At 32.9% G+C, this 23,076-nt stretch overlaps 1 protein-coding gene across 3 annotated transcripts; it reads left to right on the top strand.

Annotated features, from left to right (window-relative positions):
• The first annotated feature begins 214 nt into the window (after positions 1 to 214).
• Positions 215 to 22,726, top strand: LOC143253533 (zinc finger protein 277). 3 transcript variants are annotated; one of them, XM_076507565.1, is made up of 13 exons: positions 215 to 572; positions 4,309 to 4,501; positions 5,424 to 5,515; positions 5,935 to 6,017; positions 7,288 to 7,379; positions 8,613 to 8,677; positions 10,563 to 10,608; positions 14,196 to 14,328; positions 14,556 to 14,626; positions 18,460 to 18,556; positions 19,082 to 19,174; positions 19,575 to 19,696; positions 21,618 to 22,726. In XM_076507565.1, exons 1-13 carry the CDS (start codon positions 530 to 532, stop codon positions 21,781 to 21,783), a joined length of 1,296 nt encoding a protein of 431 aa, XP_076363680.1. In that variant the 5' UTR covers positions 215 to 529; the 3' UTR covers positions 21,784 to 22,726. The 3 variants fall into 3 exon arrangements, with proteins under 3 accessions (XP_076363680.1, XP_076363679.1, XP_076363681.1); XM_076507564.1 differs by having other exon boundaries at positions 215 to 578; XM_076507566.1 differs by lacking the exon at positions 215 to 572 and adding an exon at positions 631 to 1,422.
• Positions 22,727 to 23,076: the final 350 nt, after the last annotated feature.

Here is a 23,076-nt window from a genome sequence, read left to right as displayed (position 1 = left end):
ATTTCATGGTATAAATAGTAAACTCCTCATGGCGTAATATAATCAATAATGTTAGAAAAGACTTTTGTGGGTTGGTTTTCATAAGTGTAAATACTCAGACTTAAATATTTTATAAGATCACTGGAATTAACCCAGAAAATGAACTGGGGTAACAATGAATTATTATAAACATTTTAAATGCCACCAAAATTTCCAAGGTGTATCTTATAGGTTGTTTTTTGTTTTGAATTTTTTTGCATGTTGTTTTTATGCTTGTTGCATAATAGTTCGAATGTAGTTATTGACATATCGTGCGTGTCAATAGTGTTTGAAATATTGTAAAGGAAAGAGGAAGAGTTTTACACGCGGATCATAATGGTCGTTCGATACGGGAATTTGTTTTTAACGGTTTAGTTAATACTTTGAGTCGAGGTGCAGTTATTGGATGTCATATGCGGAACTGGAGGATAGTAAATTTAGACTTTCGCAAATCAAAAATCGCATTTTCTGAATTTATTGAAAAAATAATTGCTGGAAAGCGGAGTTAATTATGTCTCAGAATTTCAATTTCAAGCAGAGGCAAAAACGTCATGGTAGGAGTAAGTCAACTATAATTTGTACAAGAATGTCAAAACGACGTCATTAAACTATCTTGCACTACTGTAGACTATTTATGTTATGACGGTACTCAGTAGCTGTACTTGTGACATAGACATATCTTAAAGGCTGTCTTCGCATTCCCGCTCTTATTAAATATCTCTTAGTTTTGATTTTTAGGGAATCATTTATTCCCTAACCTGTAATTGAAAAGTGTCGGATTCCACAATAGACGACGCCTTATTAAACCATGTTATTAGTGTTAGTGTTAGAAAAATAAAACTCAAGTTAGTCTAGCCTGCCGTTTACGAGTTTTCAAACTCGTCTTCTCGTTCAGTTTAGGCTAAGATAAAAGTATTTGTTGCATATCTGGATGTAATTGTTTTTTTTATGTTGCAAAATATTTAATTTAAAATATATTTTAGTTTCAAGTTTACAAGTTAACACAAGTGTATAATTGCAAGCTAAACTTATCTGGAATGTTATATAATCTAAATTAATTCTTAAACCACTTGTACTAATTAAAGTGGTTACGTTGCCCAACTGTTGCTAGCAATATCAAACTGATTCTTTCAAACATGTAAGGACAGTCGTCATGTGAAGTGGATCAAGACAAAAATCGTTACTTTTATACCACTGAGTACAGAAAGCATTAAATATTTAAGTCTCATGGAAAAATTAATGAGAACAGAGAAAAGTATGTTAAAGGAATGCAAGACAAATAAATATGTATTAATAACTAGTCACAACTTTCAAAAAGCATTTTTATGTGAATTTGTGTCTGAATTTGGGAATTTAACAGAATTTGGTTCCAGCATTTAGTGTTGTAAGTTCATGAAAGTTTGGGTGAGTTTGTATTGATGTTCTAAGTGTTTAAAACTTGTCATAATTAATAAGTGGTATCACAGTTATAGCTTGGAAATTAGAATAAGTTGTTAATTATTTAATATTGTGTTCTTTAACTTTGATCAACTAATCAGTTGCTCTTTCATTTAAAGCTGTGTTTGAAGATTTGTAAACTTGCCAGGAATTCAGAGATAGTTCTAAGCATTTAAAGATTTGTCAGGTGGAATTTAACAGTGTTAAAATTTCTTCTTGTGTCAACAAAAACCATTAGAGGATTTTTGAATAGTAACCACATATTAAATATCAATCGTGGAAAATTGACTTGTATAATGCTTATTACTTGAATAACAATTCTGTTGGGTTGAGGAATAATTCGTGAGCGTTTTTTCAAGTTAAACAAATATATTCATAAATGAAACGCTTTCACAAAATATTTCATGCCATTTGGTAGATAATTTTTTGCTCTAATAGATGGTGTGTTTGATTTTCATATGTCTTTAATTTTTGCTTTCATTTTCAGCTCATTAAATGGAATGTCAAGTGGACAAAATCGAGCATTTTCGACACCATCTGCTTTTCGGATTTAATTTCTTGCAATTTTGTTTAAAACAATGCATACTATATACCTAGGTATTACATGAAATAAAGTATCATAATAAATGTTTTGGGTGTAATATGTTCACGCATTGAAGTATTGTATAGTCTTGCATGTAATGCTTGAATGAAATTATTTAAAATGCTCACGAATTATTCCTCAACCTAATAAGAGAAAACAACAATTTACAACTAAACAGACTTAGCAGAAAAACAATATATAGCCACCAACACAGACCTAGCAGAAAAAACACAGCCACAAAAACAGATCTAGCAGAAAAACAAGATATAACCACCAAAACAGAAAAAGACTATGCATAATCACCAAAACAGACTTAACAGAAAAACAATACATAACCATCAAAACAGACTTAGCAGCTTCTATGCATTGGAGCAGATTTTTGTGATGTATACAATGTTTCAATAAAAGCTATTGAATGTCTTATGTACAAGATGCAAGAGAAATGGTAGAATGATATATAATTGTAGTAATTTTAATACTAAAGAAGAAAAATTGAAACCTCCCCCAAAACATGCATTAAATTAACTAGCATCTTTGTTAAAAACAGTGGTTATTAATAACAGATTGGTCTGTATTTAGTTTCTAACAGAACTGTTAGTGATACTCCATTTTTGTACTGATTTTTATATTATTTATGTTTCACTAATTAACAGTTTTATGTTGAAGGGACTGGGTTTGTTAAATGAGGGTTTATTTTGGGCCACTTGCTTTTCTTTTGATAGGGTGCTTTCCTTATGTTGCTATACAATTATCATGACATAAACAATATTTACTTTGATCTAAAAACATGTTTATTATTCTCTATAACCTGTTTCAAATGGTGAATCAGTTTTATTTCATCTGTATAGATTTACCTATAAAATAAAAGTTTTTATTAAAATGTAATTAGTTATTATGATGAGAGAACAAAAATGTAATCCAGATTGTTACTGTTGGATGCTCAAACCATCATTTGGTAATGTTTTCCAAACTTTGGAATGTCAAATCTACCAGTCATTTTTTTCTTTATTTGCCTTAGACAGTTGGAATAATTCAAAACATTAATTTTGATAAGGTTATTTTCATAATATTAATTAATGCTTTTAGATAATTGTGTTATATACTTAGTTATAAATCACTATATCATTTGCTGTTGAGTTGTTTTAATCTCTGGAAGAAGTTAAAGCACAGTGGGATATATTATAGTTTCAAAGCTTAGGGATAAATGTTTGTTTCGCATATAATCAAGTGTTTTTTGAAGTTTGTGGTACTAACTAAGAGGTTCTTTGGTACCTAAGATTTTAGCTTTTGATCCTAGTTAAAATATTCTTTGGTTTTTAAGATGTTAGGTTTTGATACTAGCTAAAATTTTCTTTGGTTCATAAGATGTTAGTTTTTGCACTAGTTAAGATATTTTTTGGTTCCCAAGATATGTTTTGATACTAGTTAAAATGTTCTTTGGTTCCTAAGATATTAGGTGCTAAAATGTTCTGTGTTTTCTAAGATGTTAGGTTTTGATACTAGTTAAAATGTTCTGTGGTTCCTAAGATGTTAGGTTTTGATACTAGTTAAAATGTTCTGTGGTTCCGAAGATGTCAGGTTTTGATACTAGTTAAAATGTTCTTTGGTTCCTAAGATGTTAGGTTTTGCTCTCTTTTTTAGCTATGTTTTTAAAGTTGTGTATGTAAATTACTGGAGTCCGATGTGTATATAAATTACAAGTGTGACATGTATGTGAAATACTGGAGTCCATCTGACTGTGACAATTGAAATGTGTGAAGAAAATGTTTTATCCAGTTCCTTGTATTTATGTAGCTTCTAAAATTTTGTAAATGTTTAACAGTTATACTGAGGACTAGGTTGATTTTTATGTTTAATTAGTTATACTGATAACCAGATTGATTTTTGTATTTAAGTAGTTTTACTGATGACCAGGTTGATTTTAATATTGAACTAGTTATAATTTTGGCTAGGTTGATTTTTATATTTAATTAGGTATACTGATGGCCAGGTTGTTTTTTATATTTAAGTAGTTATATTGATGACCAGGTTAGTTTTAATAGTGAACTAGTTATAATATTGGCCAGGGTGATTTTTATATTTAATTAGATATACTGATGGCCAGGTTGTTGTTTTTTAATTTTGCTGTAAGTTAATAACTTAATCAGAGCTGAAATTGTTATGTGGTTTCATTTACTTTCTAGTCTTAGTGTAAAGGTAAACTGACACATCCAAACAGTAGTGAGACATTTTATCTTTTGTCCTTTATGATAAACATTTGTTGTTTTAAGGTGGTGGAAAGATAGGAGGATGCTCTGTGGCACCTCTGCCTCGTAACCTTACATCAGAGCCTATCTGTTGTTTGTTCTGTGAAGCCACATTTCTCCCAGCAGAAGATCCAACATACAGTCACCTCCTTGCCCACCTTGTGTCTTCCCACAAGTTTGTCATTGCTGACATGAAGCTGATTGCTGATATGAGAAGGTAAATAAGGGACATGTTTTTGTGTCATTTAATAAAGAGCTGTTTATATAGAATGTATTTTTGTATCATTTAACAAGTGGCTATTTCTGTACAAGATAAAGGATGTTTTTTGTGTTTGATGAATGGCTGGTTTTATAAAGTTTGTAGGGCAAACTGGAGTAAGTTTTTCAGTAAAATTAGAGAAAAAAAATGAAACTAAAGATAATATATTTTATTTCAGCCAATGTTTCATTGTTGCAGCTTTATCAAGGATAGTAGTGGTACAAGAAGTGTAAAATAATTTATTGGTAATACTTAGCAATTCATGTGAAATAACCTCAAACTAATGTTTGTTTCTATTCCCTTGTCATGGTTTATTACAGAAACTTCCAGGTGAAATTAAAGACATTGTTATGTCAACCATACACTGTTATGTCCCATGCTAGTAACACAAGTACTAAGTTTTATCAGGCTGGCTGGTACACACCAAATGTAATGGTTCTTGAGAACCTTTCTCATCAGTTACTTGAACCATGACCCCTTCAGTATGAACTGTTAATCTCATTAAGTCATTATAAATCAGAGATAGGATGATGTTTTTTAGAATATCAGATTTTTTATTTTATCAACAAATTATTTCTATTGGTTTTCATGGTTGTCCGTATTCATGAATATCAGGTTATTATGGGTAATATTATTTGTTGTGGTTATTTAATTGTTGAATTCATCTGTTCTTGTGTTGTGAAACTACAGTACATTTGTGTTGTCTCAACTGACAGTTGCTGGTTATTTACTAGTTTAATCTTGTGTGAAACAGTTTTGTATTCTGTCAAGTAACTGTTGGTTATTTAGAATTACATAATTTGTTATCACTGTATGTGCATTACTTTTGTTAATAAAATGTTTTCTGTGGAAACAAATGGTGAAATCTTTTACTTTCAAGCTACCTAAAGTATTGGAGGAAAAGATTTGAAGAAGATGACATCACCAATTTCTGCTCTATTATTAGGACCAACAGTGCTGCAGCCGATAAAGGTACGTAACACTGGTGTGTCAATTAGTCAAACTGTTATTAGGATCAACAGTGGAGCAACCGATGAAGATATGTGACACTGGTGTGTCAGTCAGTCAAACTGTTACTACGAGCAACAGTGTGTCAGTCAGTGAGGCTGTTACTGGGACCAACAGTGTCAGTCAGTCAGTCAGACTGACTGTTACTGGGACCAGCAGTGTATCAGTCAGTCAAAACTGTTTACTGGTTGTCTTGTAGCATATTGTACTTATAGTTGAAAGCAATGTTTTCATATTTATCAATATGACAACAGTAATCAAGACACAAAGAAAGTGGTTCAGCCTTCAAGATATAACATTTATACCTCAGTTTGATGATGTTCTTTTTTGGTGTATTTACCAACAACTTATGATTATTTAAAGAAGTGTTCTCTGTACTGTAGAGGACAGTGAAGATTTCTACCTACTTTGTGATGCTTTGCCCGAAGATAGAGAATTACGTGAGAAACTCCAGCAGAAACGATTGGTAAGTCCACTAATAAGTGTGAAATGTTATTAATAGAGAATTAATTATTAATGAACAGTGGTATGATATGATTTGTACATTATATACATCAAATATTAAAATCTCTTCTCATGACTGAGGTAAGTAGTTTTGGTTTATAAAGTGTCATATGATTTATATATAACTCATGTTAAATATTAAACTCTCCTGATGACTGAGGTAAGGAGTGTTGAAGTATGTAATTAAAAATGATGTTATATTGTACACTTTTTGTTGGTTGAATGATTACTGTAAAAGATTCCCTGTTTTATGTCCATTATGTATACAATTACACTGATAGAGCTCTTTGACTGTTAGTTATTTTCACCAGGTGAAGCTAATTATGATGTAAGAATAGGGCAGTCAGTTCTGTCGATGATGTCTTTGACAGGACGTTTATAATGGGGAAATCGTTGCATGATTTGTCATTTTTATCTCTACATTTCTGTTGTTGAAACTATCAAAACTAAAAATTACATCTAAAATCTTCGAAAAAATAGTCTCTCATGATACCAAATTCAACTTGTTTTAATTGCATAACAATTTTCTATCAATATCAGAATAAGCATGTGAAAGCCCTTTGTATTTCTCGCTCGGATGATCTTTGGCACCATTTTTTTTAGCTGATACAGTGATTAAGAAATGCTTGCACCTCTTGAGGTTTTATCTTATCTACTTGAAATAAACTCTGCCAGATAAAGAATTTTCTCAGCTTTGAAATTCTGTGTGCAAAATATGAATCCATTTGTTAGAGCTTCCCATGTCTGGCCATTAAAATGTTTGTGAAAATTTGACGTTTCCCAATCGAGGTCTCGGCTGACTTTGAACATCTATTAAATAACAGTGTTATTTGATCATTATTTCTCACAAAACTAAAAGTTACAGTGTGAAAGCCAAAAAAAAATAGTTTAAATATATTTAATGATAAAAAAATTGGTCAGAAACATGCAGAGTTATTCAGTGGGGTGAAAAAAGGCCTCCATTATAATCGTCCTGTCGAAAAAAAACACCTAATTTTTGACATTCAAATGCTCAACTTTTGATATACCCAATATATTTTGAAAAATTAAGCATTATATTCTTCCTCTCACTGAGCTTTATCTGACTAGATAGAAATCAGGTATGAATGAAAATGTTTGAAATATAGTGTGACTACCCTAGTAAGAACACATAATAACATTGTTTAATTTGTGGATATCATAGTAGTATGTCAACTTGTTTCATTCAAATGAGGTTAGTATCTATCATATAGGAGTACGTCCTGGAAGTTCAGCAGCAAGAAAGAACTGATACGTCCTTCTCTAGAGACTGCCTTTTTTGTAAGAAACACTTTGAAGGACATCTGTAAGTCTTGAAAAACTTGTAAACTGATTAATTTAGTAATAAGTATATAATTACAAGTTTTTTTCATTAAGACACAGCTGTTAATATATTTATCTTGTGAGTGTACGTCTCTTAGAAAATAATGTAATATATAGAGATAGTTATGTTGTCACATCCTTGATGTTGTATGTAGAAATATTAATGTAGTCACATGTGGTTCTTGATGTTATATGCAGAGATAGTTATGTTGTCATTTACACGAGGTACTTGATGTATGTAGAGATAGTTATGTTGTCATTTACATGTGGTACTTGATGTTATATGCAGAGATAGTTATGTTGTCATTTACACATGGTACTTGATGTTATATAAGTAAAGATAGTTTACTTCTACATACATCAAGTACCATGTGTAAATGACAACATTTTATAATGTTTGTTGAGATGTTATTTACATGTGGTACTTGATGTTATATGAAGAGATAGTTATGTTGTCATTTACACGTGATACTTGGTGTTATATATAGATAGTTATGTAGTCACATTTACTTGATGTTATACTTAGAAATACATATGTTGTTATACGTGAAACTTGATGTTATTTGTAGAGATAGTTGTGTTGTTATTTACATGTGATACTTGATGTCATATGTAGAGAGTTGTGTAGTTACATGTGGAACTTGATGTTGTATGCAGAGATAGTCATGTAGTTACTTACACCTGATACTTGATGTTACATGTAGAAAGGAAGTTAATCTATAAACTGTGGTAGATTATTAACCTCTTGTTGTTCTTACTAACCAGTCAGAGGAAGGTAATCTATAAACTGTTGTAGAGTAACTTATTCTTCATACTAACCAGTCACAGGAAGGTAATCTGGTAACTGTTGTAGATTATAAACTGTTCCATACTAACCAGTCAGAGGAAGGTAATCTATAAACTGTTGTAGAGTAACTTATTCTTCATACTAACCAGTCACAGGAAGGTAATCTGGTAACTGTTGTAGATTATAAACTGTTCCATACTAACCAGTCAGAGGAAGGTAATCTATAAACTGTTGTAGAGTAACTTATTCTTCATACTAACCAGTCACAGGAAGGTAATTTGGTAACTGTTGTAGATTATAAACTGTTCCATACTAACCAGTCAGAGGAAGAAAATCACTAAACTGTTGTAGATTTTTTCCTATTAATTAATTATGATACTGTATGTCATTTTGTTCCTGATTTTTCAATTTGAGTATTATATTTTCTAGACATGAACTGTTTGATCACATGACTAGTGAACATCATGTGAATATTGGTCAGCCAGATAATATTGGTAAGAAATTTGTAATTTTCCTATAGAGCATTAAGTATGAATTATTAGTTTTGCTATTGTTTTTTGATATCTTAATATTTAATATATAAATGTATTTATCTGGTTTTCTGTGAATGCCTTTTTGAGTTTGTGAATAGACAATTTGATAATTAAATTCAAAATAAATTTATTTCACTCTTGAGATAGTAATAAAAGTAAATATTTCACTACAATGGCTTGATCAGTATTATTTGAAGAATAAATATTTTACTCTTAACATGAACATTAAGTATGTAAAAACTGAATGTTGTCATATTATAGGTTAGACTTGATGAACTACATGTAGAAGGGTCACAAGATTTTACAGAAGTGGAAATAAACATTTATGAAACTACTTTATTGCTTATTTGTGTGAAGAAACATTACACTAAAATGTATTTTAAAATTATAAGGTTTATATTCTTAAAGTTTTGGTTTCTTATCCATACAAGTACAATCTACTTAGATTGTAAGTAGATTTGTAACGCATGAAAATTCTTTATAAAAATGAAAGTATCAGGTCATACCTAAAGTAATGTCTGATTTAAAGTTTAGAAAAACAGAAAGGATTTCAAATGATTTTAATGTTATTTAAGCAATAATATATGTTCCATCATTATTAATTACTTCTTGCCAATGATTCACAAGCATCTGAATGCTGCTTCTATAAAAATTTTTGGGGTTTGGAGGAAAAGAATGTAGAGAAGGTAGTTTGGACATCTTCATGTGTTCCAAGCTCTTTTCTATCAAGATAATTCTGCAAACTTTGGAATAGATGATAATCTGATGGGGCTAGGTCTAGAGAATAAGGAGGATGTGGAAGTTTTTCTCAGTCTAGCTCTTCATTCTTTGAAGATGTGATCCTTGCTGTATGGAGCCGTGCATCCTGGTGTAACACAACACTTTTATGAGTGATCAAAGCCAGGCCTCTTTTCTTTCAGTGCAATGTTCAAGGGCTCTAACTGTTGACAACAGAAGTGTGATGTAATTGTTACATTGAGTGGCAGCAACTCAAAGTAAATGACATCAACAATATCCCACTAAATGCTTAACAAGAATTTCTTAGAGTGGAGGTCCATTTTGGGCTGTGCTTTAGCCAGTTTACTTGCACTGAGCCATTGTCTGCAGCACTTAACATTTTTATAAGATATCCGTATGTAATCTCCAGTCACTAACCTGTCCAAAAAAGGAGTTATGTTCATGAGAGTGTAGATAAGTGCAAATGTTCACTCTTGCTCTAAGGTTTGCTTCTGTGAAAACATGGGGGACCCATTTTCTAAGGTTTGACACCTTTTCAAGCTGTTGCAGATGACAGTGAACTATTGAATGGGTTGAATTAGGCTTCTGTGCCAGTTCTTCAACTGTTACAGCACAATCTTCATCAAATTTAGCCAGCATCAAATCATCATTAAACTCAAGAGGGCAATCTGAATGTAGCATATCACTTAAGCTGTAGTCACCTGATATGAACTTCTGAAACTACCTTTGACATTTTCTTTCAGTGAGAGTGACTGCACCATTATTAGTCAGTTACGTGTAGTATCAGTATAGTTTCATTGTTAAAGTGAGTTGCATGTAGTCTTATTATAGTTTCATTGTTATACTGTAGTCTCGGTATAGTTTCACTGTTAAAGTGCGTTACACAGTCTCAGTATAGTTTCATTATTAGTGAGTTGCATGTAGTCTCAGTGGAGTTTCATTGTTAGTGATCTACATGTGGTATCACTATAGTTCCATTGTTAAAGCGAGTTATGTGTAGTATCACTGCAGTTTCATTGTTTAAGTCAGCTGTATAAACATTACACAGTAGGTCACTAATATATCTTACCACTGTGTTTGTAAAAACCTACATTTTTTATATTTACAGTTTTTGGAAATGAACTGCTGGATTTGATTGAAGAAAAATTACACAAGTAAGTATGGTTAAAGATATTCAAAACTTGTATGTATGTATGTGTAGGTTTTATACATGTCAATCTAGAGTGTAGTTTGTAATAAGTTCATAGTTGGTCAATTACATAACACAGTAGGACACTGATGTATCTTACCATTGTGTATCTCTGTCATATTGAACAAACTTGTCAAATCAGTTTACATAACACAGTAGGTCACTGATGTAACTTACCATAGTGTATCTCTGTCATATTGAACAAACTTGTCAAATCAGTTTACATAACACAGTAGGTCACTGATGTAACTTACCATAGTGTATCTCTGTCATATTGAACAAACTTGTCAAATCAGTTTACATAACACAGTAGGACACTGGTGTATCTTACCATTGTGTATCTCTGTCATATTGAACAAACTTGTCAAATCAGTTTACATAACACAGTAGGTCACTGATGTAACTTACCATAGTGTATCTCTGTCATATTGAACAAACTTGTCAAATCAGTTTACATAACACAGTAGGTCACTGATGTAACTTACCATAGTGTATCTCTGTCATATTGAACAAACTTGTCAAATCAGTTTACATAACACAGTAGGTCACTGATGTAACTTACCATAGTGTATCTCTGTCATATTGAACAAACTTGTCAAATCAGTTTACATAACACAGTAGGTCACTGATGTAACTTACCATAGTGTATCTCTGTCATATTGAACAAACTTGTCAAATCAGTTTACATAACACAGTAGGTCACTGATGTAACTTACCATAGTGTATCTCTGTCATATTGAACAAACTTGTCAAATCAGTTTACATAACACAGTAGGTCACTGATGTAACTTACCATAGTGTATCTCTGTCATATTGAACAAACTTGTCAAATCAGTTTACATAACACAGTAGGACACTGATGTATCTTACCATAGTGTATCTCTGTCATATTGAACAAACTTGTCAAATCAGTTTACATAACACAGTAGGTCACTGATGTATCTCACCATAGTGTATCTCTGTCATATTGAACAAACTTGTCAAATCAGTTTACATAACACAGTAGGTCACTGATGTAACTTACCATAGTGTATCTCTGTCATATTGAACAAACTTGTCAAATCAGTTTACGTAACACAGTAGGTCGCTGATGTATCTTACCATAGTGTATCTCTGTCATATTGAACAAACTTGTCAAATCAATTTACATAACACAGTAGGACACTGATGTAACTTACCATAGTGTATCTCTGTCATATTGAACAAACTTGTCAAATCAGTTTACATAACACAGTAGGTCACTGATGTAACTTACCATAGTGTATCTCTGTCATATTGAACAAACTTGTCAAATCAGTTTACATAACACAGTAGGACACTGATGTAACTTACCATAGTGTATCTCTGTCATATTGAACAAACTTGTCAAATCAGTTTACATAACACAGTAGGACACTGATGTAACTTACCATAGTGTATCTCTGTCATATTGAACAAACTTGTCAAATCAGTTTACATAACACAGTAGGTCACTGATGTAACTTACCATAGTGTATCTCTGTCATATTGAACAAACTTGTCAAATCAGTTTACATAACACAGTAGGACACTGATGTAACTTACCATAGTGTATCTCTGTCATATTGAACAAACTTGTCAAATCAGTTTTAGTAAAATATCCATGTAAAGTTACTCAAATGTTGTCCTGTTCTCAAACTGATAGAAGGAAGCCAGCTTATCTAGTTAACAGTTGTTTGGGTTTTCTCATATCAACAAATTGTGGGATTTATGGTAACATCATAACTGAGCTGTGAGTGAAATATCCTAACTGGTTGACATGGAAGTCCATGGTAAAAATGTTTTAAATTTTGCAAAGAGAGAGAAAAAAAATTGTTTCTTATAGTTTTCTGTGATAGTGATGTTTTAATAGAAACCAATGTTAATGACTTATACAACAAGAAAGTAATGTTTGAGTAATTCACACTCCCACTACTGTTCCATGACAGTAATGGAAGTGAAACAAAGCACAAGTATACTTTGACTAAGTTCCAGTTACGTATGATCTTACTATCTGAAACCTGCAAACAACTATAGTCTATAAACCAAACAATGTGTCAAAAGTAATAAATATCTGTATAAAAAGTAAAAGCAAGCTAACATTGATTTATATTGGTCACTTCAAAACCACAGATAGTGGTGGCTAAATATATCTTTCTTACAGAAGAAATCCATGTCAAAACACATGACCAAACATGGTGAAGTCAAACCTTTCCTCTTGTACATCTAGTGTTTATGAAAATTGTAATTTACCTCCTGGAAAGGGGGGGGGGGACTACACCTTAACACTGTGTTGCTGAATGATTGATACCCATTTACTGAGAAGTTTCTCCTCAGTTAACTGGTGATCAGGTTCATGTGTGTTAAGAAGCTTTTCCTCGGTTAACTTGTGATCCTATTCACGTGTGGTAAGAAGCCTCTTCTCAGTTAACTGATGATCGTGTTCATGTGCATCAAGAAGTTTCTCCTCAGTTAACGTGATTGTGGTCACATGTTAAGAAGTTTCTCCTCAGCTAACTAGTGATCCTGTTTACATATATACTGTATTTGTTTCTGAGAAAAGCAGATTGGAAAAACATTTAATAAAGGGAGAGCACCACAAAAACGTTTAGTGAAGAGGGGTGTGTTGACACTTCTCCATTTTATAGTTGGTATAAAGCAAAATGCTCTGAATGGTAAGGTGTTGCTATGTATGGGTAGTTCCACTGTATGTCACATGTATTTAATGTCTTAGTTGTTCAGCTATATGATAACTTCAGAGAACCTGTGAGAAGTATCTTCTAAATTTCTTCAAATGGCTTCCTAAAAGATTGGCATTGTGTGTATGACAGGTAATGTGGACAGAATCTAGAGATGAAATTCTAAAAGATCAAATGGAGACTGTAACCCTATACCCAGCTGTGATGGTGTGCAATGAAATTACATTCTGGTGATATAGTTTCTAATTTTGCAGACCATTTACATTGGCAACTGAGATTGTGTAATAATTATATTTATCAAAGAACACTGTATTGATAAGAAAGAATCTTAAAAGTCTTTAATTATGGTGAACAAACATCTTACTTCCGTATCTATAATTCCTCATCCATGTACAGTTCTATGGACAGCTTCTTTGCAACTGCTTATACCTTAGGTAGTACTCAATCCTCTTGTGGAAACCTTCCACAGAATTTCTCAAGAAGCCTTCTTGATGGGATGACCATTATGATTAGAAGGTCTCTTTTTAACAGTGGTATAACTAGCCATGATGAGATGGTCTCTTCTCGACAGTGGTCAGTTGCAGCTCAAACCTGTTTGTGAAAAAAAATGAATTTTTTTCTTGAATTATTTTTAATAACATCATATAAACTTTTTTTTTTTACTTTTAGCAGGGCTGTAATAAAAGATTTTCACTGTCAGAGAAGCTTATTACCAGATATTATATGGGTTTAACTCCAGCCTTTTAATGTCCCTGATTTGATGTTGGTTTCATTTCGGCATTTTATTTATCCCTGATTTGATGTTGGTTTAATGCCAGTGAATGTCAGGATTATCAATTCTTTTGTATTTATTTAGGTTTCAGTGTTTATTTTGTGAAAAAGAATTCAAAGACTGGGCTGTATTGAAGGAACATATGAGAAAGAAGCAACATAAAAGAATAAACCCCAAAAATATGTCATATGATAAATTCTACATCATCAATTATCTTGTAAGTACAGTTACTGATTATCTCTCTTCTGCTGCTGGCTGTCGTTGTGATAAAACTTTTATATATATTTTCACTTTTGTAAAGATGTATTGTTTAGAAGAAGATTTATTATTTAAAGCTTGTGACTTTAAAAGGCTTTCCTGATATGTTTAATTAATAGAAATAATATTTAACATTTTTTTGAGTTAAAGTTATCTTAATAAACAAGATGTGGTCTTTGTTTTCAGGAACTAGGGAAGAACTGGGAAGCTGTTCAGGCCGAGTCTGATGCACCAGATCCATCAGCTATGGGTGAAGAGTAAGTTATGTTTGTGTCTCATGTTTAATGTACTTAACAGAGTGGGTTTAGAACAGTTCTCTTAGACAGATTATTCTAAAGTTATGCAGTGTATTACAAATGTCATCTTCAGTGAATCATACAAGAAAATGGCAAAATATAAGATGTGGACTATTTCAACTGAGAAAGTAAAAAAATGAGAAATGAAATTATAAGTATGAAAAAATGACTTTGTAAATTGGTAGTACTAATTACTGGTATTACAAAGCAAGCCAGATCGTGATAGAGCAGAAAGTTTTAACACTGTGAACTGTTTATAACTGAATCACTATATGTACTTGCCACACCTATGGCTAGCAGGATAACTACAGCAAGGTTCTAACTCAGCTGGTTGTATCATTTTGCAATCAATTTAGTTTTATTTTCCTTCCAGTAAAGTTTGGTTGAAAAGCATATTTTGGGTGACTGTCTCAGTTTTGTCTTTTAACAACAGCATGAGAATAAAGTTGTTTTTGAAATTCTGTTAATACATGGCAAAAAAAAAAACATTTTTAACCTTCATTCTTATAGCTGTAAACAAGGAAAAGACTATGTGGTTTAAACCAGACTTGATATTTCTGTTCTAAATTCTCTATTTTTGACAATAGTTTCTTCATAGACTTTGGCTTTTGGAAGACAGACTGTATATTAACTGTTTTCCTAAATATTAGATACAGTAAACTCTCGTTGTAACGAAGTCGTAGAGACCAAAGAGAATTGTTCGTTAAAAAGGATTTTTTTTTCATTCACTAGCCAAGTCTGGTAATGGTAGGCCCTATAACTGACGGCTGTTGCAGTACCGGTAATTGGATTAAAGACTCAGAAGTCACACGTGTGTAAACACTTAAAACACATTTAATGAAATTCAAAAGGACAATTAACAGCACTTGTAAAAAAAAAAACATGTCAAAAAAAAAATAACATTCATAATATAAACATATGTAATTATAATGTACAGGATACAAACACCAGCAAGAACGTCTAACTGGAGTCACTTGAAATATTGCACAATGCTTTTTTGTGAACTGCTGTCCCTCTGGCACTTGGTCACAAAATTCTCCATCATGTTTAGTTGAGAGATAAACTGTCCTGCGTTAGCCTGGTGTTCAAAATATCTCTGAAGTTGCAGGCACATCTCACGAGCTGCAGAATGTGTTGGGATGGGGGGTTCCTCATTGTCGTCATCTTCACTTTCACTGTCATTTTCTGGTGTCTGTTTATTTTGCACCATGGCCACAATATCACTGTCTGTCAGGGGTGCGATAGTGATCAGATCATTATCAGCAGTCTCGTAGTCCTCTGCTGTGCCATCCACCGTAAACCCAGTGTCATTCAGCCGTGTCAAGAGCTGGGCCAATGGTATGTCATCCTCGGGGTCCTCACTGTTTTCTGCTGGCTCTGGAGAGGAGAAGCCACAAGTTCTGAAGCAATTGGCTATGGTTGATTGCTTTACCAATGACCAGGCAAAGCGTAGCAGTCGCATGGCTTCAAGCACAGTCACAGTGAAAACACTTTTATTGTCTATTGAATCAATAAGACGCTGTAGCAGTAGGGTGCGGTAATGATGTTTTAGATTGGCGATGATGCCTTGGTCCATGGGCTGTCTTGATTGTGGTATTGGGAGGCAGGAACACCAGCTTGATGGCCTTAAGTCCAGTGGGGTTGGAGTGGGTGGGGCAATTGTCAATTATCATAAGGACCTTTCTTTTCTGCAGCACAAACTTTCGGTCAAGTTCTCTCAGCCACTTGGTGAATAGATCTGATGTCATCCAAGCTCGCTTGTTGGCTTTGTATGGTGTTGGCAGGGTTTTGACGTCTTTGAAGCAACGCAGTTTTGCTGCCTTTCCTAAAAAAAAAAGAAAGAAAATGTACATGGTTAATGTCTTGAAATTAAAAATGAAACATTTACATGTCAATAATCTGAAGAAAATCATAAAATAACAACTTCTATAGAAAACACAGGAAAATATTTTTACCTGCTTTTGACACTCACCTATGACAAGTAAAGGAAGCTTCTCGGTGCCGTCCATATTGGCGCATACCAAAACAGACAGCCGCTCCTTCGCTCTCTTCCCGCCGTGACAGGAGTCTCCCTTGATAACAAGAGACTTGTCTGGCAGAAGTTTAAAGAATAAGCCAGGCTCATCTGCGTTGAAGACATCCCGTGGGCTGTAGTTTTCTAGCAGGAGTGGCAGTGTTGTTGATATCCACTGGTTTGTTTGCTCTGGTTCTACACTACCAGACTCACCACAGATCGTACGAAATTGAATGTCGTGTCTTTTTTTGAATCGGGTTAACCACCCATCACTCATGCAAAAGTCAGTGATTCCCATTTGACCAGCAAGTTTTTTTGCCTTTGCTTGCATAACAGGCCCAGAGATAGGAACATTCTCTGATCTAGCATTTTTGAACCACAGAAGCAATGCCGCTTCTAGGTCAGAATGTTTTGCAGTTCGCATGCGTTTTCTATTGGGACAAAGTTGTCTCGAGAAGACAATATGGCCTCTTTATTTTTCAACCATGTTGACAAAGTGTTCAGAGGCACATCAAATGCTTTTGCTATTTCTGTTTTTGTTTTAACTTTTTTTTCAACTTCTTCTATTGCTGCAATTTTAGTTTCTATCGATACAAGCTTGTGCTTCACCATTATCAATGATTAATGATCTGTTTAATTTGACTGTGATTAGCCTTTTATAGGCCACAGCATGCAGGCTGACCAGGTATAATCTACTCAAGCCATAATCTGAAAATTTTATATCTAAGTTAATTTTTGCTGGGAGGGTGGGTGAGTTGGAGCGGGTAGGGGTTTAAAGTGTTATTGACCATAATTGTTGTAAAAACATTGCTAGGCTAATCTACTACCCCATCTGCAGTCCGCTGTTTCTCAAGTGTAAGATTTTGATGGTGGCACCACACATTGTTGCGCGGAGACAGACTAATTGCACTTGCTAGCGGTGTAGCGGGTGGCCGGCAGCGGTGACAATTAATTTAGGAAAGAAGAGAAAAATAAATATCTTCGTACCTGGTTTGATACAAAGGATGTAATATTGATGCTTTTCACACCCTAGGGACTATAATTATACATCGTTACAAGCCGACACTTCGATACATGCAGTTCGATTCAAGGGGCTTTTGTTACTATGTATTTATATGGACAGTTGGCCGGACCAGTCAACAACTTCGATACAAGTGATATATTCGGTTCTAGCAACTTCGAAACAATGAGAGTTTACTGTATGTTTCCACAATTTAAAATGGTCCATGAGGCACGTTTTATGAATTATACAGTTCACCCTAAGATACCTAATAACTATAGAGCTATTCAGTAACAATTTCCACAATCTGTATGAATAATTAACATCTTTCACAATTCTCTATGAATAATTACTAACATCTCCCTCAACTCTGTATGGATACTTGGTCACATGCTCTTCAACTTTGTGTGGATACTTGGTCACATGCTCCTCAACTTTGTGTGGATACTCGGTAACACCTTCCACAACTCTGTATGGATACTCGGTAACATCTGCAACTCTGTATTGACACTTGTTCATGTAGTCCAGAACTCTGTATCGACACTTGGTAACACCTTCCGTGACTCTGTGTGGAGACTGAGTAATACCTTCCACAACTCTGTGTGGACACCTGGTATCCAATCTTAGTTCTTACAATTTTATACTAACGTTTGTTTTTTTGTACATTTCATATAAGTTACACATAAATATATTTCAAAGGAAGGTATATGTAAGAATGAATGAATTATGTTTGATGCTGCTTATTTTCTGAAGACTAACTCAGTATTTTGTGTGTCTTAGTGAATGGAAGGACTGGGAGGAAGAAGGACCTGGTGCCAAGTGTCTTTTCTGTGATACTACTTCACTTGATTTAAAGGTTCTACTTGAACACATGAAGGTATGACAGTACTTTGTTTTTGTCTTGGTAATCTCTTCATTTGGGTTTACTTGCTGTATGGCATCTGTAGGCATCTTGATGAAATAATATATCTTTTCCATTGAATCAGGAATTCTATATAATTATGTTCCCTAAGTTCACTGGAGACTTTGTATTGTAACTTTCTTGATGATGATTAGATACATATGATCACTTTATGGTACTTAATTATACGATTTGTTTATAAAAGTGAGTTTATATATAATGGTATTTTAACAATGGATTAGGTGGTATTATGACAATGAATTGGTTGCAAGTGTCATTAAGTACAGTAATATCTGTTTCTTGTAGTAGTATTTGATGGGGTTAACCATGGTAATGTCTGTCTCTTGTAGTAGTTGTCAGTGGGGTTAACTTGGGTAATGTCTGTCTGTAGTAGTTGTCGATGTAGTTAACTATGGTAACGTCTGTCTCTGGTAGCTGTCGGTGGTGTTAACTACAGTAATGTCTGCAATTGTTTGTATATTATATTTCTTATTTTGACAGGAGACTCACAGCTTTGACTTTCATGAAGTTAAAACAAAACTCCAGTTATCATTCTACAAGCAAGTTAAACTAGTCAATTTTATCAGGAGGAGGGTGTGTATCAATATTTTTGTATTGATTTTATAGAGTAGTAATGTAGAAATAAATTAAATCATCAGTTGTGTGAAGGAAAGAAAGCATTTTGATTTGAAAGGAGTTTCATTTCTTCTTAGTTGACATAAAATGGAAACCTTTCTGTAAGTTATTTAATCACCTTAATCTCATTTCATTGTTTTTGTATGAAGAACTGACGCAGAACATGCGTGTGTAATATGTTTTTATAACCATATGTAATGCTGTCATGATACATATTGTCATCAATATACTAGACCATATTGTAAACAAATGTGGTTCTAGGCACACAAATCAGGATAGAAATCTTTAATAGACTTGACATACAGTGTTTGTTCATGTTCACTAAAATACAAACTAACAGGTTGTTTGATTTGGACAGGTGAATCAACAAGGTTGTATTGCATGTGAAGAAAAGTTTGAGACTCAACAGGCTTTATTGAGTCACATGACAAATACGAACCACATATCATCACCAGATCCAGAGATGTGGGACCAGCCAGAGTGAGTGTGTTGTGTACAGATGTATGCTACTTCCATCTTATTTAAAACAGACTATTGTTACAATGTAAATCTAATTATGGTATTGTTATCCTTACATCTAATTATGGTAAGGTTATTTTAACCTCTCTCCCCTCCCCAGAAAACAGTTCAAAACTGAAATATAACAAACTTTTGATTTAGGTTGTAAGTGCTTTTGACTTAATGTAACATAAATATTTCTGAAACATCGTCTTAAAGGTTAGTCATGTATATATCAAAAGTCAATGAATTCAAACCCATTGCTAAACATGCTCATCCTTCCAACTGTAGAGACATTAGTATGCAATGGTCAATCCCACTATTTGTTGGTCAACAGGTCCACTGTAAAGGACTGGTATCCTAACTAACTGTTACATAAACAAATTTCTTGGTTTTCTTATTTATTTCTCAAAACCCTTCAACTATTATAAGAAAAAGTTACAAGTATCAAAAGTTAATATTAAATAATTTGCCATTACTTTTGTGTTGGACTAAATTTATATTAATTTCAGAAAATATAAAATACGAGGTTTGCCTGTCAAGTAACATTAATTATAATTATTCACTTCCTTTGGTTTAATGTTAAAAGAATTTACAAGTTGAAGTAGTGTGATAAAAATCCAGGAAGTCTTTGTATGTTACCATGGTTTGTGAATAAGTAATTTGTAAACATTCACATTTCAATAACAAAACTAAGGTACTTGGTTTTGATTTCAAAGCATTTGAGTAACTGTGTAGTTAGATACTTAAGTCCACAACACTGCTGTAAACAAGGTGCTGTGTTAATACTTAAGTCCACAACACTGCTGTAAACAAGGTGCTGTGTAGGACGAGAGGGGGATGTCATGACTTACAATAAATTTTAGACATGACATTAAATTCTGGTTCTAGAAATTATAATGTATATGGTGACAAAGTGTTTGAAAGTCTTTAACTTTCATTAGGAAATACAGGGTACAAACGTTACTAAAATGTCCTCCAGGAACTATCAAATATAAAATTCTACCATTTCAACAGTACTTAGAGTATCCTTCAAATATTGACTTTGTAAGGTGTAGCTATTGTACATTTTTATGTAAAATATTCTTGAAACATCCTACTTATTGTTACATAACTTAAACTACTTTTAAAAGCTATTAATACATTAATCACTACAACCAAGTTCCTTCGTTGACCAAGGAATTAGTATGTTATCTTCAGTTTTGGTATGGTGTGCAGTGAAGCCATCTAGTATGTTGTAGTTGGGCACTGGTAACTAGTTCAGTTCGAAACAGGGGTAAGGTGAAGCTTACAGACAGGCTATGACTGCACACAAATGTAGTTTAGTCAGTCTCTTACTGTTCATTAGTCATGAGAACATGACATACCATACAACTATATATCTGTAAACTCTGATGTTCATAAGTCATAAGATGTTATGTTTGTAAAATACCTTAAGATTGGTTCTTGTAACTCTGATGTTTATTAATCATAAGAACAACACATTATATTTGTGATATACCATACTGTTAGTTCTGTTAACACTTCTCTAGCTTTAAAGTAGGTTTAAAGCATACAAGGTTTGGGTGTAGAAGTTCTGCATTTCATTTGAAAGGTGTATTCACTGCTGAAAACTGGTAAAATATACCAGACTTAAGAAGTATTGAATGTCAACTGTTGGACATTCTCTTAGCTGATTGATTCTCATGAAAATGAAGTACACTTAAACTGTTGGTCAATCTTTGTTCACAGTACTAGTTTTGTTAAAAAGGTGATTCATGTTAAGTACTTGTAGATAGTTTTGTTAATTTTTATCATACCTAATCACATTATCAGTGGAAGGTTTTTATTTTGTCTAAAAGCTTTCACTGTAACTTGATAGAAATACAGAACTGACCCTAATTTTTGTTTCTTTCACACACAGATATTTCTTCCCAACCTATGAAGACGATAGATTTCTGTGTGCTTTAGATGATGATGTAGGCGAAGGACAGCCTGAAGAGGATGTGGTCGTAGTGCCAGAGCCTGTGCCAGTAAAGACAGACAGCTCAGTTCTACATGATGAACATCTGAGAAAGTCCATAGCATGATCTTGTGTTCCTGTACTCTTATGTAAAGGCAGTGTTGTTATTTTATATTTCTTTGCATTTTGTATGGGAAAGTGAATAAGAGAAGTCAGAACGGATGTCTAATTTTTATGTCCGTAAAATAAAATAAGAAATCTGTAATATTAAGGAAAAAATTACAAGTTATTGTAAAGATAACATCTGTTAGTATGATATTGAAGATGTGTAAATGTCAAATCCAAAACATTGCTGGTCTTTAGAAGTCTAATGCATACAGGTGAGTTGACACACACAATCAGCTGTTTCTGCTTTAGTTTTTACTAAGAATCAGGAATACATCAGGTTACACAAAGGTTTCACCAACTTATACATAAGATAACTTTGTTCTCACACAAATCAGTTTGACTGCAGTCATATCTTATATAGTTGTTCAATGTAGTTTATATTTTGTGATTTTTCATACACAAGTAGTCACTGTGATTAGACTTTGCAGCTGAAACATAAATGTGAAAACTGAGTTGTATTTAACATCAGTTATATAATATAATAATGCCTCATTATTATGACATTTTCTTTCTTTGCATAATGTTTCATCTTGTTCTTTGGATGTTTAAAGTGCACTCTTATTTAAAGTTTTAGGAAATATTCTGTTTTGTTTTCTTAATGTTCAACTGACATAATATTTTATCTCAAATGAATATTTTTCCTGGATGAAATTTTTGCACTAAATCTCTTAATTTGCTGGTTTGATACATGTGGTTAACTCCCAACAAAAATTGTTTGATATTACCACAGCTAACATGCCTAAATTTGTTAAAAAATAAATATTGCTTGTAACCTTTCAATATGTTGGTGATTTTTTTTTTCACAAATGTCAAATTTTGCTTACAAGTTTTTAATGTGAGTAAAGGATTAATCATTCTTGTCTGTGTAATTTCCTTCCAACAAATAAAAACATTATCATTCAGTGCTTCTGTTGGTTTCATATAGAAAGTTGTCCCTTATCTACAATTGTATTAACTTCATTCAAATTATGTAGAATGTTTTAAAAAAATAGAGAAACTTTCTCCTTCACAAACTCAGAATGAAAATATTGTACAAGGGTTACTGACATGGAACTCTTACACTAACATGATGGTTTAAAATAAACACTTAGAACAGTGCTAGATAAAATAGAAGGTATACACTTACAAGAGTGACTAAAAATAAAATCTTAAATTACACTCTTATAACAGTGAATAAAAATAGAAGTATAAACTTACAAGAGTGAACAAAAATAAAATATTTTAAAATGTACAGTTATAAGAGTGACAGAAA

The sequence above is a fragment of the Tachypleus tridentatus genome, chromosome 6 (genome assembly GCF_004210375.1).
Source record: "Tachypleus tridentatus isolate NWPU-2018 chromosome 6, ASM421037v1, whole genome shotgun sequence".
NCBI classification, from domain to species: Eukaryota; Metazoa; Arthropoda; class Merostomata; order Xiphosura; family Limulidae; genus Tachypleus; species Tachypleus tridentatus.
This window is presented reverse-complemented; position numbering and strand designations above follow the sequence as displayed.

Excerpts from the sequence above, each read along its gene's own strand:
- LOC143253533 (XM_076507564.1), top strand. The coding sequence starts at position 530 with ATGTCTCAGAATTTCAATTTCAAGCAGAGGCAAAAACGTCATGGTAGG. Across the intron at positions 14,329-14,555 it reads TCTACATCATCAATTATCTT|GAACTAGGGAAGAACTGGGA; the intron begins GTAAGTACAGTT and ends CTTTGTTTTCAG. Across the intron at positions 19,697-21,617 it reads GAGATGTGGGACCAGCCAGA|ATATTTCTTCCCAACCTATG; the intron begins GTGAGTGTGTTG and ends TTTCACACACAG.